General features: G+C 43.1%; 1 protein-coding gene across 2 annotated transcripts in view; it reads right to left on the bottom strand.

Annotated features, from left to right (window-relative positions):
• The window catches only part of LOC125486866 (transmembrane protein 14C-like), a 47,604-nt gene that overhangs the window by 11,806 nt on the left and 20,022 nt on the right, over nucleotides 1-15,776 (bottom strand). For both annotated transcript variants that reach the window (XM_048616370.1, XM_048616375.1), the window contains one exon: nucleotides 2,322-2,423. In XM_048616370.1, coding sequence (XP_048472327.1) covers nucleotides 2,322-2,423 — 102 coding nt within the window. The remainder of the gene's footprint in view (nucleotides 1-2,321; nucleotides 2,424-15,776) is intronic.

The following is a 15,776-nucleotide window of genomic DNA, read 5'->3' as shown; positions in this document are numbered from 1 at the left end:
AAAATTTCCACATACTGCAATTTTTAACTTTTTGGATTTCTTATATTTTTTAAATTCTTAAATATGAAGTTTATATCTATTTTGTCGTTAATTTCCATGAATCTCAAGTTGCTGAAACTAACATGTCTAATTTAAGATCTATCCACCAATGAGAAAACAGAAATAAAAACAGGCTTTTCCAAATTCCAGGTCTGCCAAATTAAAACGAAACAAGTCAAGCAGTAAGACCCTATGAATGTAGGTTGTACATTCTTGGTTTGCACCAACATTTCATGGGGCATTGATACACATCTCAATGCACAAAGATCTGGCCACCTTGCTGTGGAACACTCCTGTAGTTGGACCATACTATATCACCTTCTCCTTTCAGAAAGAAGGTTTATGCAGAGAAACACTTCAACCACATGTCCATCAGGCAGTGATCAGCACATAACATCCCTGAACTCCTGTAGGAAAAGGACAGATTTAATTCTGTTGGATGACTCCCTAGACAGTCTGTCAGAAGCATGAGGCATGAATAACTTATCACCAGAACTTTCTAACAAGCATCAAGGCATGGCTTGAGTCATAGTCATAATGTTATAGAGATCTAAAGCACAGAGAAAGGCCCTTTGGCCCATCACATCTGTGCCAGTCAAAAACAACTACCTAACTATTCTAATCCTATCTTCCAACATTTGGTCCATAGCCTTGAATCACAATTGCATACGTTAATATGTCTGAAAATGTTAAGAGGGATTTTGCCTTCACCACCCTTAAAGGCAGTGAGCTCCAAGTTCCCACCACGCCCCGGATGAAGACATTTTTCCTTACATCTCAGAATCCCTACAGTGTGGAAACAGGCCCTTTGGCCCAACAAGTCCACCCTGACCCACACAGCATCCCAGCCAGACCCATCCCACATAACCCATCTAATCTACACATCCCTGAATACTACAGGCAATTTAGCATGGCCAATCCACCTAGCCTGCACATCTTTGGACTGTGGGAGGAAACTGGAGCACCCGTAGGAAACCCACGCTGACAGGGGGAGAACGTGCAAGCTCCACAAAGATAGTCGCCCTGGGTCCCTGGCGCTATGAGACAGCAGTGCTAACCACTGTGCCACCGTGCCGCCCTAAACTTCTGCCCCTTACTTTAAAGCTAGGCCTCCTTGTCAATGATCCTTCAATCAAGGGGAAAAGTTTCTGAAGAAGGGTCACTAGACTCGAAATGTTAACCCTGCTTTCTCTTCACAGACCTGCTGAGTTTTCCCAACAATTCCTTTTGTTATTTCTGATTTCCAGCATCCACAGATTTTCTTTCTATTTTTGGTAACATTTTCTTCTTGTCTACACTAGCTATGCCCCTCTCAATTTTATACATCTGAATCATGTCCCCTCTCAATCTCCTCTGCTTTAAGAAAATCAACCCAGTCTGTCCAATTTCTCTTCATAAAACACTCACCAGCCCAGGCAACATCCTGGTAAATCTCCTCTGCATCCTCTCCAGTGCTATCACATCCCTGCTATAATGCAGATTCCAGAACTGCACACAATATTTTAGCTGCGGCCTAACCAATGTTTTATACAGTTCCAGCATTAACTCCCTGCTCCTAAAGTCCATGCCTTAGCTAGTAGAGGCAAGTATACCATATGTCTTCTTAACCACTTTATCCTCCTTACCTAACTTAAGGGACTGATGCACAATCCCTCTGATCCTCAGTGCTTCTCAGGGTCCTACCATTCATAATGTATTCCCTTACCAGTTACATCAAATTAGTGAAAGACGCTCTTTGGTCTGCCTGAAATCTGTTGGCCTTTCAGTGCAAAGAGTTGTCCTCGACTGCGTGTTGCATACATGTGCATTCCAAGGTCCGGGACTACATGCTGAGGGATGCACTAAAGCTTGCAGCTGCTGCCACCAAAATGCTGTGGAGAAGGTCAGTGTCTAAATTCTTTTTGGCATGCTGTACCAAGGGGCTGTCCACTTATTGGACCCGTTGGGTTGTGTACTTAAATATATATGTATAGTTCTTGTCAAATTCTGTAGCTGTTCCAATTTTGCATTTGGAATGAGGTACTAAGAGTATAAATGCTCAATTGCAAAATGTGATATTTTATTACATTTTCTGTTACATCCAATTTGAACTGAGTTATAACCCACTTATAGATATTTTACAAATAAAGTACATTTTTGCAAAAAATACTGCACAAAGACAGAAGCAAGTTATTCTTTTAAACTTGCATATTATAGCTGCACACACCATCCCTACAAAACAGTAGAAAGGACAACAAACAATATACAAACAAACTCATTAGAAATGTGATCAGATTACTCACTTAAAGACAACCATATGTTCTTGGGGTCTTGAGTAATCTGATAAGCACCAAACCCAGCTGCACTCCCAAATAGTAGGCCAGCTGCTAGAGAAGGCACACTACCTGAATGCAAAAGGAACTTGTATTAATCATAAGCAATCATCAAGGAAATGGAAGAATTCTCTGCAAAACATTATAGCTTGTGCTATAAAACAATGGTAAATGTGTTTCCAAAAAATCCGTACTTCGGAAGTACTTTGGTATACCTTGAAAAGGTGCACAATGAAAATGCAAATGCTTTTATTTATTTTTTAAGTAAGGCTAACAGAGAAGTTGAAACGCAACAACTCAATTTCTTTGATGTTTATTTCACAGCCTCATTGAACCATGCCACAAAATAAAAGTCAATGATGAGAGTAATGCCTCCCTGTAATCTCAGGCCACCAGCAATCCTATGAACTTGCTGATCCCATCACAGTTCTACAGCAGCAGCTGTACCAATGGGATAGGACACATGTCCTGCTGGTAAGGGTAAACAGGCAAAGGCTGTAAACTCGTAAACGGATGGAGAAAGGGGAAGGATCTACAAAAATGAAAGCAGCCTAGATGTAAATCAAATAAGGTAGGAGAATGTAGAAACGTATACAGTAAAAGACATACATACGAATTAGGATCAGGAGTAGCCACTTGAGCCTGCTCTGCTATTTAGTAATGTTCTGCATGTAGTCTCACATCCACATTCCTACCTACCACCAATGACATTCAACTCCTTTGTTAATCAAAGTGAGTGAATGGGGAGGGGGGGTGGGGAAGAGATGGTACATGCAGCCAGGTGAACCAGGTGGGGAGCGACGTTGGAGTGGAAGGCGAGAGTCCATGTTGCCAGGTATGTGGAGGGGAAGACAAGGCTCTCACCGTCCATTGCAGGCATTGGCCCCTTAAAGACTGCAGTTCCGATGGTGAAATAGCCACCGAGTCCAAGGGGCACAAGTGAATGTGAAAGTCTGCTAGCATGTGCATGAGGGTGAGAGAGAAACACTGTATGTGTGAGAGTGAAATGGAGAGTTTGAGAGCCAAAAGAACTGTGGATGCTGTAACTCAGAAACAAAAGACAGAAGTTGGTGGAAAAACTCAGCAGGTCTGGCAGCATGTGCAAAGAGAAATCAGAGTTAACCTTTTGGATCCAGTGACCCTTCCTCAGAACTGATAGTAGCTAGGAAAATGTCGGTTTATATGCAGAAGGTGGGGGGAGTAAGAAGCAAACAATAGGTGGGGATAAAGCCCAAAAAGACAGGAGAACAGTTGGACAGACAAAGAAGTGGATAACGATCTGTCTAGGAGGGTGAATAGCTGTAATGGAGACTGTTAATGGTGGACAATAAGTCGTGTGTAATGGCACGCTATGTAGTAACAAGGCCTGGTGTGTAGGGTTGGGGGCTAGGTCATGGGAGAGCTCAGGCCCAAAAATTACTGAACTCGATATTGTGTCTGGAGGGCTGCAAGTTCACCAAGCAGAAAATGATGTGTTGTTCTCCCAGCATGCTGTTCTCCCAAATTTCGTCAGAGAGATGAGCATAACTTCTCTTCAAGGTGGGCATGTCTAGAAGGGTTTTGTTGGAAAGTTTCAGAGTGTTTGAGAAGGGGATAAGCATTCAAGAGGGAGTGAGAAACAGGTAGGCTGTACGCATGAGGCAGCGAGAGACAGACACACACACAGAGGGGGAGAGAGGGGGAGAGAGGGGGGGAGAGAGAGAGAGAGAGAGAGAGAGAGAGAGAGAGAGAGAGAGAGAGAGAGAGAGAGAGAGAGAGAGAGAGAAAGAGAGAGGGGGGGGCAGGTAGGACTTGGAGAGACAGAGGAGGAATAAACGTACGGGGAAGAGGATAGAGCAAGAAGGGGTAAGCACCTGTGTGTGAAGGAGTGAGGGTAATTAGGAGTGAACAAGCAAGAAAGTGACTGTGAACCCCAAAACTGGCAATGAGTTGGACACTCACATACACTCTAACCTCTTCCTATTCTGTCCCCCAAAGCCACACTTTTGGCTGGAACAGAAGTAACATCATTCGCTTCTATCCCACACTCTTGTATGAGTACCAAGGCCAGCTTGGAGTGTACACCAGCGAAGACAAGGTCAATGTGAAGTAAACTCAGTTCCTCAGTCGACCTTGATTCCCTTTACTGGCAACCCGACTTGGGGCTTAGTCTGTCTCTGTCTTTCATTCACTCATTCTTCTTTTTAAGCAAAAAGGCAAACATGGTTTTATTAGTTAGCTCTAGTATTTAGCACTTTTACACAGTCTTCTTTACTAGTTATTCATTTTTAAAAGAAAAATCAATTTATTGCTTTCAGGTTTTTTTGCTGAGTCAACTGTTTGTTTGCTTCATACCACTACTTCTCTTCTGAAATCCATGTTTAATTTTGTGCCAAACCTTAGATTTCCAAAATTTGGCCATCAACCCTTTGAGTGAGAAAAAAAATGAAATGTGGTCCCTCACACAGAAGTTCAACCAACTATAGAAAGAATCTCCAAAATGAAACCTATCTTTGAGAAAACAAATCTTGCACATTGTGTGAAACCGAACCAGCTTGAAATAAACATTGACAATCAAGTATATGGCTTGCTTACCATATTGATTTATTTCCTTTTAGTTATTGTTACCAATCACACGTAACTGGGATTGAAGAAACAGACATCTATTTGTTATCTAGGTACATCTGTCTCAGCTCTGTTATCTTCAGTTTAACAATTCACTGATAATGCGCAACATTGCAAATTCTTATGCTGTGATGAGTAATTACAGTTCTGAAATCAATGGATAACAAAGTAACATTTACACACACTCTTGTAAAATCTCTTCCTAGAAATCTAAAAAGCTGCTCTTAAACGATTGCTGCAAAAAGAAAAGCACAAGAATTTGTTCAACTTTCAAAGTGCTCATGTTTGGATCTCAAACCTTACTTTGCAGTAACCATTCTCGTAGTATATATGCTACAGAATATAACCAAAAATAGGTTGCATTTACAAGTTACTAATCCTGTACAAACTATATAGCTCCACAATTTTGTTAAAGTTTAATGTACAACCTATAGATTTGAAGTTTAAGAAACAATTTTAAGTAACTTTTTGCACAAAGTGTTTTGAATGTAAACATTAAAGTTTCTTTGAAGTGTGGATCTTGGTAATAGAGCTTAAAATGTGCCAACTTCTCATTAGAAGATAAAAAGTAAAAAAAAATACTGCTGGGGTGAAGTAATATTCAATGAGTCCACATTCTAAAAAGGTTTTACCACCGTTAATGAAAGTAAAGGGGTTGATTTGTGCTAACAGGACACATTTTGAATTTTCTGCAAGAACACAGGGTGGATGTCAAAGACAACCCTAGGACTGAATCACAGGCACCAACAGTCTTTCTATTATATCAATGGCTGCCTGTGGTTTTATTTTAATTGAAAAAATGGTGGAAAAAAATTGTAGCTGCTGCATTATTTCATACAACTCAAACCACAGCCTTCACAGACAACAAAATGCCTCTGAGGCTTAGTTAAATGGGGACCCTGATAAGCAGCTCAGATGAAAATCATCAGAGTTGAAATTTCCAACTTTTATAGGAAATAGAAAGGGAAAACTCGATCCACCTTAGATGAGGCCTTTTAAATAATCATAATTACATATTAGACACACACATGCAAAGATAGTAGTTTAATGTATTAAACACTGGAAAATTTTAATTAGATTTCTTTAGGCGATTCGTTTCGATAAACTTGAAGAAACTTTTTCTCTGTCAACAGGAAGATCTGAACAACAAGGTATAAACAAGACAACCTTGTAAGAGTATCATGAGACAAATAACATAGCAAGGCAGGGGAAGAAACAATTTTGAAACAGGGTCACTATGACCTCGAGAGAATAAATAATCACCACTTCGCAAGTCGGTAAGAGGGAAGCTGCACTCGAAATTGTTAGCTTTGTTACAGAATTAGGTGTAACTATGAATAACTTTACAAGTAACTTTAGGTTGGAGCTGATATTACAAACATTTTAACAATTGGTAGAAATTAACATCATTTCTAATCGTCTGTACTAAGGTCAGCAAGGAATATGAATTGCATAACTGAATTTGAAAAATCATTTGTTTTGTTAAAAGCAAGTATACAATGTAGCTGGCAAATGTCTAGGAAGGGCCATAACAATCGATGTTAGAATATGGTCAATAAGGTGTATTGTAAGAACTCAGAGACAGATGATGGGGTTCTGGCAAACATCACAAGGTGTTGGGAGGACCTAAGGTTGACCATGAACTTGTCCATTGTTGTGTATTCACAGGATTGGAACACTGTGTAGGTCAGAGGGGATGTGGCAAGCACTGATGTCAATGTTGCATGTAACCATTGTAATGTGCTATGTACAAATATTCTGTACTTTATTGGGAAAGGTAGAATGACCTAGAGGCTCTTCCTCTCCACATGGTAGGGAGCTCTGAAAATAGATTGATTTGTGTGACTGAACATGGGACTTAAAGACTCTTCTTTAAAATCCCTCTCTATCAAGGAGTATTACAGATATGGACTATTGCATTCAGTAGAAGGATATTGTTAAACTTGAAAGGGCTCAGAGAAGATCTATGAGGACGTTGCCAATGTTGGAGGGTTTGAGCTATAGGGACTGGCTGAATAGGCTGGGGCTACATTCCCTGGGGTGTTGGAGGCTGAGGAGTGACCTTATAGAGGTTTATAAAATCATAAGGGGCATGGATAGGGTAAAAAGGCAAGGTCTTTTCTGAGGGATGGGAGAGTCTAAAACTAGAGGGATTAGGTTTAACGTGACAGGGGAAAGATATAAGAGGGATTTAAGGGGTAACTTTTTCAAACAGAGGGTGGTGCATGTATGGAATGGGTTGCCAGAGGAAGTGGTGGACGCTGCTACAATTACTAGATTTAAAAGGCATCTGGCTGAATAGGAAGGGTTGAGAGAGATATGGGCCAAATGATGGCAAATGGGACTAGATTTATATAGGATATCCGGTCAGCATGGACGAGTTGGACCAAAGGGTCTGTTTCTGTGCTGTATACTCTGAGTTAAAGCAGATGAGTTTAAAGCCTGAATTAGTACAATGAACTATGATGTGGTAGCCATGACAGAAACTTGGTTGAGAGAAGGGCAGGATGAGAAGCTCAACGTTCCAGGGTTTAAATGTTTCAGGCATGATATAAAGGGATGTAAAAGGTATAGGGATTTGCAGTACTGATTGAAGAGAATGTCACAGCTCTATTAGGAGAGGAATCTTGGGAGAGCTCATCCTACAAGACAAATGGTACAAGTTTTGAATAAGAAAGGTGCAATCACTATGTGGGGTTATACTATAGCCTCCTAGTAGCCAGCAGGAAATACAGGAACAGATATGTAACCAGATCATGCAAAGATTTAAAAACAACAGGGTTGTTGTAGGAGATATCAAGGTGTTGAGCTGGATGAACACAGCAGGCCAAGCAGCATCAGAGGAGCAGGAAAGCTGACATTTCGGGTCTGGACCCATCTTCAGAAAAGGGTTGTTGTAGGGGTGCATTTTAACTTCCCCAATATTGACTGGGACTCCCTTAGTGTCGGGGGTTTTGATGGGGAAGAATTGATTAGGTGCATCTAGGAGGGTTTATTGAAACAAGATGTACATAATCCAACTAGGGAAAGGGCTGTACTATTAGATCTTGTATTAGGGAATAAGCCTGAGCAGTTCAGTGAGGGATCATTTTGGAAACATGATCATAATTCACTAAGTTTTAAGATAGTCATGCTCAAGAACAAGTACGGTCAGCTTTGTGCTGAACCTCAGAATACGAGGGAGACATTAAATGGATATAAATATCAATGAGTTTAACGGCAGTAGGGGTATACTTAAGAGGGAAATCAGGAGGGCAAAAAGGGACAGGAGATGGCTTTGGCAAGTAGGGTTAAGGAGCATCTAAAAGGGATTTTATAAATGTATTAAGGACAAAAACGTAACTAGGGAGAGAATATGGACCCTTAAAGATCAGCAAGGCCGCTTATGTGTGGAACTGCAGAAGACAGGGGAGATACTAAATAAGTATTTTGCATCAGTGTTTACTGTGGAGAAGGATATGGAAGATACAGAACATGGGGAAATAAATACTGACATCTTGAAAAATGTCCATGTTACAGAGGTGCTGCTGTGTGGTCTGAAGGTGGCCTGCCTGAGAGACATTTATTCCTTAAGGCATCAGGTTTTCATCTGCCTGGCCCAGGAGGTGGTCCTGAAGGTGCATTTACAGTGGAGCACGAGGGTGATGCTTACCAGGTGTTCTGGTTGGCTGAGGGTGTGCGGTGTCATCTATAAGGAGGGGTCCACCTCCAGAGAAACTGCCCTACCTCCAAGGCTGCTACCAACATCCGATTGCCCGTAGCTGGCACTGTCACCCCTCCCTCGCGACAACCCCGCAGTCCCTGGAGGAGAGAGCTGCCTCATCCCAGGATGCCAGCGGAGTGAGAGGAGAGCACCTGAAGGGGAAGAAACCTTGGAAGATAACCAAGCATTTCGGAGAGGCCTGCCAGGAAGATTCTCCAGGTGGCCTTGAGACTTTTGGCCGCCAGACTCAGGCAAAGCCCCTTCTGGAAGATAGCGACCCTGGGCTCATCAAGAAAGTGTGGCATTCAGAGCCCGGCCTGGAGCCTGTCGATGATAAATGTGTGAATGAACAAGTGGTGCCCCTAGTTTCCCCTAGCATACCCCAAAAACTGTTAAGGAAAAGAAGAAAGGGAGAAAGGTTGAATGCGAGGGAGGGCAGTAAGACCATGGAGCGATAGAGGTGCTTTGTCACCCTCAATCATCTTCCCAAGGGCAAGTTCCGCAGAGCTGGATAGGCTGACCATGGAGTTCTTCAGGACATTCTGAGGGGTGACAATGTGCGGGTCTTGGAGAAATGTATTGCGACCAAAGACATGCCCCTTTCTTGGCGCAAGGTAATTATCACTGATGCCCAAGGGGGTCTCTGTTTGTTAAAGAATCGGTGTCCAGTCTCCCTCCTCAGCAAGTGCCAGGGTACTTTCGACTCACCTTGGAACCGTGCTGGATCACATGATCCACCAGACCACTCCCACACCGTCGAGTGCCACAGCATCCACAACAACATCAATCTGGTCTGTGATGTGATCTATTATTCCCAGAGGGCTGGCCTGTCAAGCGCCTTTCTCTCCCTTGGTCAGGAAAAGGTGTTCAACGCAATGGATCATCAGTATTTGCTCGGGACTCTGTGAGCTTTTGAGTTCGGGATGCACTTTGTCGCTCAGATCCGTCTTCTGCAAGCTGCCGCACAGTGCCTAGTGAAAGTCAACGGGTCCCTGACAGCGCCCCTTCACTTTGGAAGAGCAGTATGTCAGGGCTATCCTGTCCAGCCATATTTGCTCTCTCTGCATGGAAGCATTCCTGCATCTCTTGTGTATGCTGCTGTCAGGTTTGGATCTGTGCGGGTTGAGGCTGGAGGTAGCTCTATCGGCATTCGCCGACGACGTGCTCCTCATGTTCACAGACCCGCAGAGAATGCACGAGTGCCAGGAGGTCTACTCTATGGCATCGTCCGCGAGGAGCAAGTGCTCGGGACTTCTGGTCGGTCCATGGCAGATGGACCTCTTGCTGGAAGAGGTCCAGTGCTTCACGTGGGCACCACTCACCTCTGCTACCTAGGAGTCCACCTTTGCTTTGAAGGATCCTGGCTGGCAAATTGGCACAAGTTGGAAAGCAAGGTGAGGGCTCGTCTAGCACGCTGGACAGAACAGCTCCAAGTATTGTCCTCCAGGGCTTGAGTGCTGGTCATAACACAGTTGGTGGCCACAATGTTGTGGTACTGGCTGGTCACTTTAGTCCCTCCCCCGGGCTTTATCACCACCATCCAGAAAAAGCCCTCACACCCAGGTAGTAACTTTCCTCCTTCAGGCCCTGCAGCAATACCTTTACATCAAGACTCCTCCAAGATGGTGTGCCCTGATGACATATTTCTTCCGTGAGGCGCACAGCCTCTGTTATGACACACAGTTCCTGTTGATGCAGTGGTCCCGGGTTCTTCCAGGAATTGCCTGTCTTCTTTCTGGAGCTGATCACAGTATGGGATACGGTTGGCCCGTGCCAGAGCTCTCCCTCTATGGGAGTGGTGGCTCTCATCGGGAGCCACTGCTTAGAACAGGTCCCTCCTTGGGAACTGTTTGCACTGGTGAGGGAGGAGAAAACTCGGGATGCAAGGTTGACCAGAGTTAGGACATGCTGGATGGCAGAGGAGCAGGCTGGATTACGCCTGTACAGTTGGCCGTGAGGGCACCGGTCCACCTCCAGTTTGCAATCCGAGCCATCCAGAGTCTGACAGACAAGACACTTGGCCCTGACATCTCGCTTGTACTTGAGGCAGCTCGGCGTACGGTTGGCTTCTGGAAGAACTGACTCCTTTCCATCTGGAACTCGACAGGGGCCCTGCACCACGGACACCGTGCCCCACAGTCTGAGTCGTCTCCCGGTGCCCTTTCAGACTGCATGAAGGTTTTATCTATACAGACTGAAGTTGCACACTCTCCACCGCCCCACCTTCACCCATCTGCACAGAGAGTCGTTCATGTGTGGAAAGAACTTCCAAAGGAAGTGGTGGATGCAGGTAAAGTTGCAATGTTTAAAAGACATTTGGATAAGTACATGAATAAAAAGTGTTTGGAGGAATATGAGCCACGTGCAGGCAGGTGGGATTAATTTAGTTTTGGACCATGGTTGGCAATGATCGGTTGAGCCGAAGGGTCTGTTTCCATGCTGTATGACTATGATAAGACTGGCCCCCAGGTGAAAGTGCTAAATTGGGGGAAGACTGTTAAAACAGTATTAGGTGGGAATTGGAAAAATTGGATCATGGGCAGATGTTTGAAGGTAAACCCACATCTGACATGTGGGAGTCTTTTAAAAGCTGGTTGACCAGAGTTCAGAATCAGCATTTTTCTGTGAGTATGAAAGATAAGGATGGCAAATTTCGGGGACTTTGGGTGATGAGAGATGTTGTAAGTTTAGTTAAAAGGAGAAAGGAAGCATTTGTTAGTTTAGGAAACTGAAATCAAACAAGGCCCTTGAGGATAAAGGAAACAGAAAAGAACGTAGAATCATAGAATCCATATAGTGTGGAAGTAGGCCATTCAGCCCGTCGAGCCCACACTGACCCTACGAAGAGTATCCCATCCAGACCCACCCTCTACCTACCCTTGCATTTCCCACCCTAGACAATATGGGGAATTTATCATGGACAATTCACTTAACCTGCACATCTTTGAACAAAGAACAAAGAAAATTATAGCACAAGCCTGCGCCGATCCAGATCCTCTATCTAAACCTGTTGCCTATTTTCCAAGGATCTGTATCCCTCTGCTCCCTGCCTGTTCATGTATCTGTCTAGATACATCTTAAATTCCAGACATCCACCACCCTCTGGTAAAAATGCTTTTCCTCACATCCTCTCTAATCCTTCTGCTTGAATCCTGGTGACCCCTGGTTTTTGAACTCTCAGCCCAGGGAAACAGATTCCTCCTTTCTACCCTATCTTTACCCCTTACAATTTTGTATACCTCAATCAAGTTGTCTCTCAGCCTTCTCTGTTTCAAAGTAAACAATCCCAGCCTATCCAATCTATCCTCAGTGACAATTCCCCACTATGGCAACATACCAGTAAATCTTCTCTGCGCTCTCTCCAAAGGAATTACATCCTTCCTGTCATGTGGTGACCAGAACTGCATACAATATTCCACTTGCAGCCTCACTAGTGTTTTATACAGTTTCATCATTACATCCCTACTTTGGTATTCTATACGTCTGCCAATAAGGCAAAGTATTCCAAATGCTTTCTTTACAACCTTGTCCATCTATACTGCTACCTTTAGGGACCTCCGCACTTGCATACCAAAATCTCTCACTTCATTTACCACTCTCAGTGTATGCATGTTTATTGTGTATTCCTTTTCACTGCTTGACCTCCCTAAATGCATTACCTCATACTTGTCAGAGTTGAACCCTATTTACAGCTATCTTCTACATTATCCACAGCATGGCCAATTTTTGTGTTGACCAAGCCATAGGACATGCTGACATTTGACAAGATGCCTCTGAAACATTGCTACTATCATCTCCTCCTACAGCGCATTCTAGGCACTTACCACTCTCTGTGTAAAAAATACTTGTCTTTCACATTTCCTTTAAACTTCCCCCTTTTACCTTAAACCCACGTCCCTTAGTAATTGACATTGCTTTACTGGGAAAAAGACTCCGACTATCCATTCTATCCATGCCTCTCAATTTTGTAAATTGCTTTCAGGCTGCCCCTCAGCCTCCAAAATTCAAACAAACCAAGTTTGTCCAATCTCTCCTCACAGCTAATACCCTCCCAACCAAGCAGCATCTTGGTAAACCTTTTATGTACCCTCTCCACATTCACATCCTTTTGGTCGTGTGGCAACCAGAACTGTATGCAATATTCCAAATACGGCCTAAGTAAAGTTCGATACAGCTGCAACATGGCTTCCCAATTTTTATACTCTGTGCCCTGACTCTTGATGGCAAGCATGTCATATATCTTCTTTACCACCTTATTCAAGTGTCAACATGTGTCGGCACTTTCAGGGAACTGTGGACCTGGACACTTGGATCCCTTTTAAGCTAATGCCATTTACCATATACTTCGATTCTGCATTAGACCTTCCAAAATGCATTACCTCACATTTGTCCGGATTAAATTCTGTCTGCCATTTCTTCGTTCAAGTCTCCAGCATATCTAAATCCCAGTGTAACCACCAACAATCCTGCTTACGATCTGCAGCTTCCCAATCTGCGTCATCCACAAATTTACTAATCAGACTACCTACAATCTCCTCAAAATCATTTATATATTATAAGAAAAAGAGGGGTCCCAGCACTGATCCCTGTGGAACACCACTGATCACAGATCTCCAGTCAGAAAAAACACTGCTATTTTCTGTCTTCTATGACCAAGCCAGTTCTGTATTCATTTTACCATCTCACCGTAGATCCTATGTGACTTCACCCTCTGAATCAGCCTGCCATGAGAAACCTGGTCAAAGGCTTGCTCAAGTCCACATAGATAACAACTACTACACTGTCCTCGTCAATCATCTTTGAAACTTCCTCAAAAACTCAATAAAGTTTGTGAGACACGATCTTCCCTGCACAAACCCATGCTACCACTAGTGTAGACTCACTGGCTTGTAATTTCCCAGATTGTTCCTTTGTTTAAGAAGGGCAACAGGAATAATGTTGGCTACTGTCTATTCCTCTGGGATTCCTCCTGACACTAAAGTGTAGACAAAGATTTCACACAAGGCTCCAGTAATTTCCTCATCTGCGTCCCTCGGCATTCTGGGATCGATCTCATCAGGTCCTGGGGACTTGTCTAAACATCCAACTCTATCTCCTTTTTGTATTGGCATGACCTAGAATATCAACAACTCCTGTCCAGACTCTCCATCCATCATGTCCTTCTCCTCTGTGAATACTGATGCAAAGTATTTGTTCAGGACCTCACCCACGTCCTCCAGCTCTATGCATAAACACACCCTTTTGTCCGTCCCCTAACCACTCTCTTGCTCCTTATAAACATATAAAGGGCCTTGGCATTTTCCTTAATCTTGTTTGCAAAGGAAATTTCTTGGCCTTTTTTAGCCTAATTTTTTGCTTAATTTCTTTCTTTATATTCTTCAAGGGATCTGTCTTGTCTTCAGTTTTTGAAACCTTATGCATGTCTCCTTTTTCTTTTTAACTAATCTCACAATTTATCGTCATTTAAGATTCCTGAATCTTGCCATCCTTATCCTTCATTTTCACAGGACTATGCTGGTCCTGAGCTAGCCTTTAAAGGATTCCCACTTCTCAGATGTAGATTTACCCTCAAACAGCCACTTCCAATCTACATTTACCAGTTCTACCTAATAATGTCATAATTAGCCTTCCCCCAATTTAGTACCCGAGGGCTACTCTTATCCATAAAATATACTTATCCTCTTGTAGGATCAGGCTATTCTCCTCACTATTTACCATGCCCCAATTTTTGCATCATGTCAACTTACATTTTTTTTCCTCTTTATTCATTCATGGGATGAGGGCATCGCGGACTAGGCAGAATTTATTGCCCATCCCTAGTTGCCCAGAGAGCAGTTAAGAGCCAACCACATTGCTATGGGTCTGGAATCACATGCAGGCCAGACCAGGTGAGGATGGCAGATTTCCTTCCCTGAAGGACATTAGTGAATCAGATGGGTTTTTCCAACAATTGGCAAAGGATTCAGGGTTATCATTAGATTCTTAACTCCAGATATTTGTTGAATTCAAATTCCACCATCTGGCGGGATTCGAACCCAGGTTCCCAGGATGTTATCTGGGTCTCTGGATTAATAGTCCAGTGATAATACAACTAGGCCATTGCCTCCTCTACTGATCAGCCCTCCTATATTCAAGTCTAAATCATTTATATAAACCACAAACAGCAAGGGGCCCAACAATGATCCCTGTAGCACCCAATGTTCACAGACTTCCAGTTGGAGAAACACCCTGGAACCATTACCTTCTGTTTCCTGCCATTCAGCTACTTGGTGATCCAATTTGGCCAATTTCCTTGGATCCCATGGGTTCTTACCTCTGCAATCAGTCTCCTATTTGGGACCTTATCAAAAGCCTTGCTAAAGTCAAAGCAGTCAAAGTAGACTACATCAAAAGGACTGCCCCCATCTACGCACCTGGTTTCTGCTTTGAAAAAATTCAATCAAGTTTGTCAGACATGACTTCCTTTTAACAAAGCCATGCTGACTGTTCTTCATTAATTGCTGCCTCCCCAAACACAGATTAATTCAATCCCTTAGAATTGCTTCCAATAGTTTCGTCACCACTGAGGTTAGACTGACTAGCTTCTAGTTTCCCGGTTTATCCCTTGCTTCCATCTTAAATAATGGTATCACAATAGCTGTCCTCCATACCTCACCTGTGGCCAGAGACAAATTAAACATTTTTGCAAGCACCCACTGGGATACATTTCATTCCACCCCTTAGATAAATTTCATCCCACTCTGGAAATTTATCGACTTTTAAGCCTGCCAGATCACTCAGAACGTCGTCGCAGTGTCTACTAATTTCTTTAACTGTATTACAGACTGCCTCCCTGATTTCTATATCATGTCATCTCTCTCTCTCGCTGCTACTGAACAATGACACAGTATTTGTTTTGGGTCCTACCTACATCCCTTGGCTCAATGCACAGATTACCACTGTAGTCCTTAATATGCTCTACTCTTTCTCTCATTACCTTTTTACCCTTAATGCACCTGCAAAACATCAAAGGATTTTCCTTTATTTTACCTGCCGGTATCCTTTCATGTGACCTTTTAGCTCTCATAATCTTCTATTTAAGTCTTTTACTTGCAAATCCCATACTCCTCTATGGCTTC

The sequence above is a fragment of the Rhincodon typus genome, chromosome 2 (assembly GCF_021869965.1).
Source record: "Rhincodon typus isolate 14 chromosome 2, sRhiTyp1.1, whole genome shotgun sequence".
Taxonomy (NCBI): domain Eukaryota; kingdom Metazoa; phylum Chordata; class Chondrichthyes; order Orectolobiformes; family Rhincodontidae; genus Rhincodon; species Rhincodon typus.
Note: the sequence above shows the minus strand (reverse complement) of the source record. Positions and strands in the feature narration are given on the sequence as shown.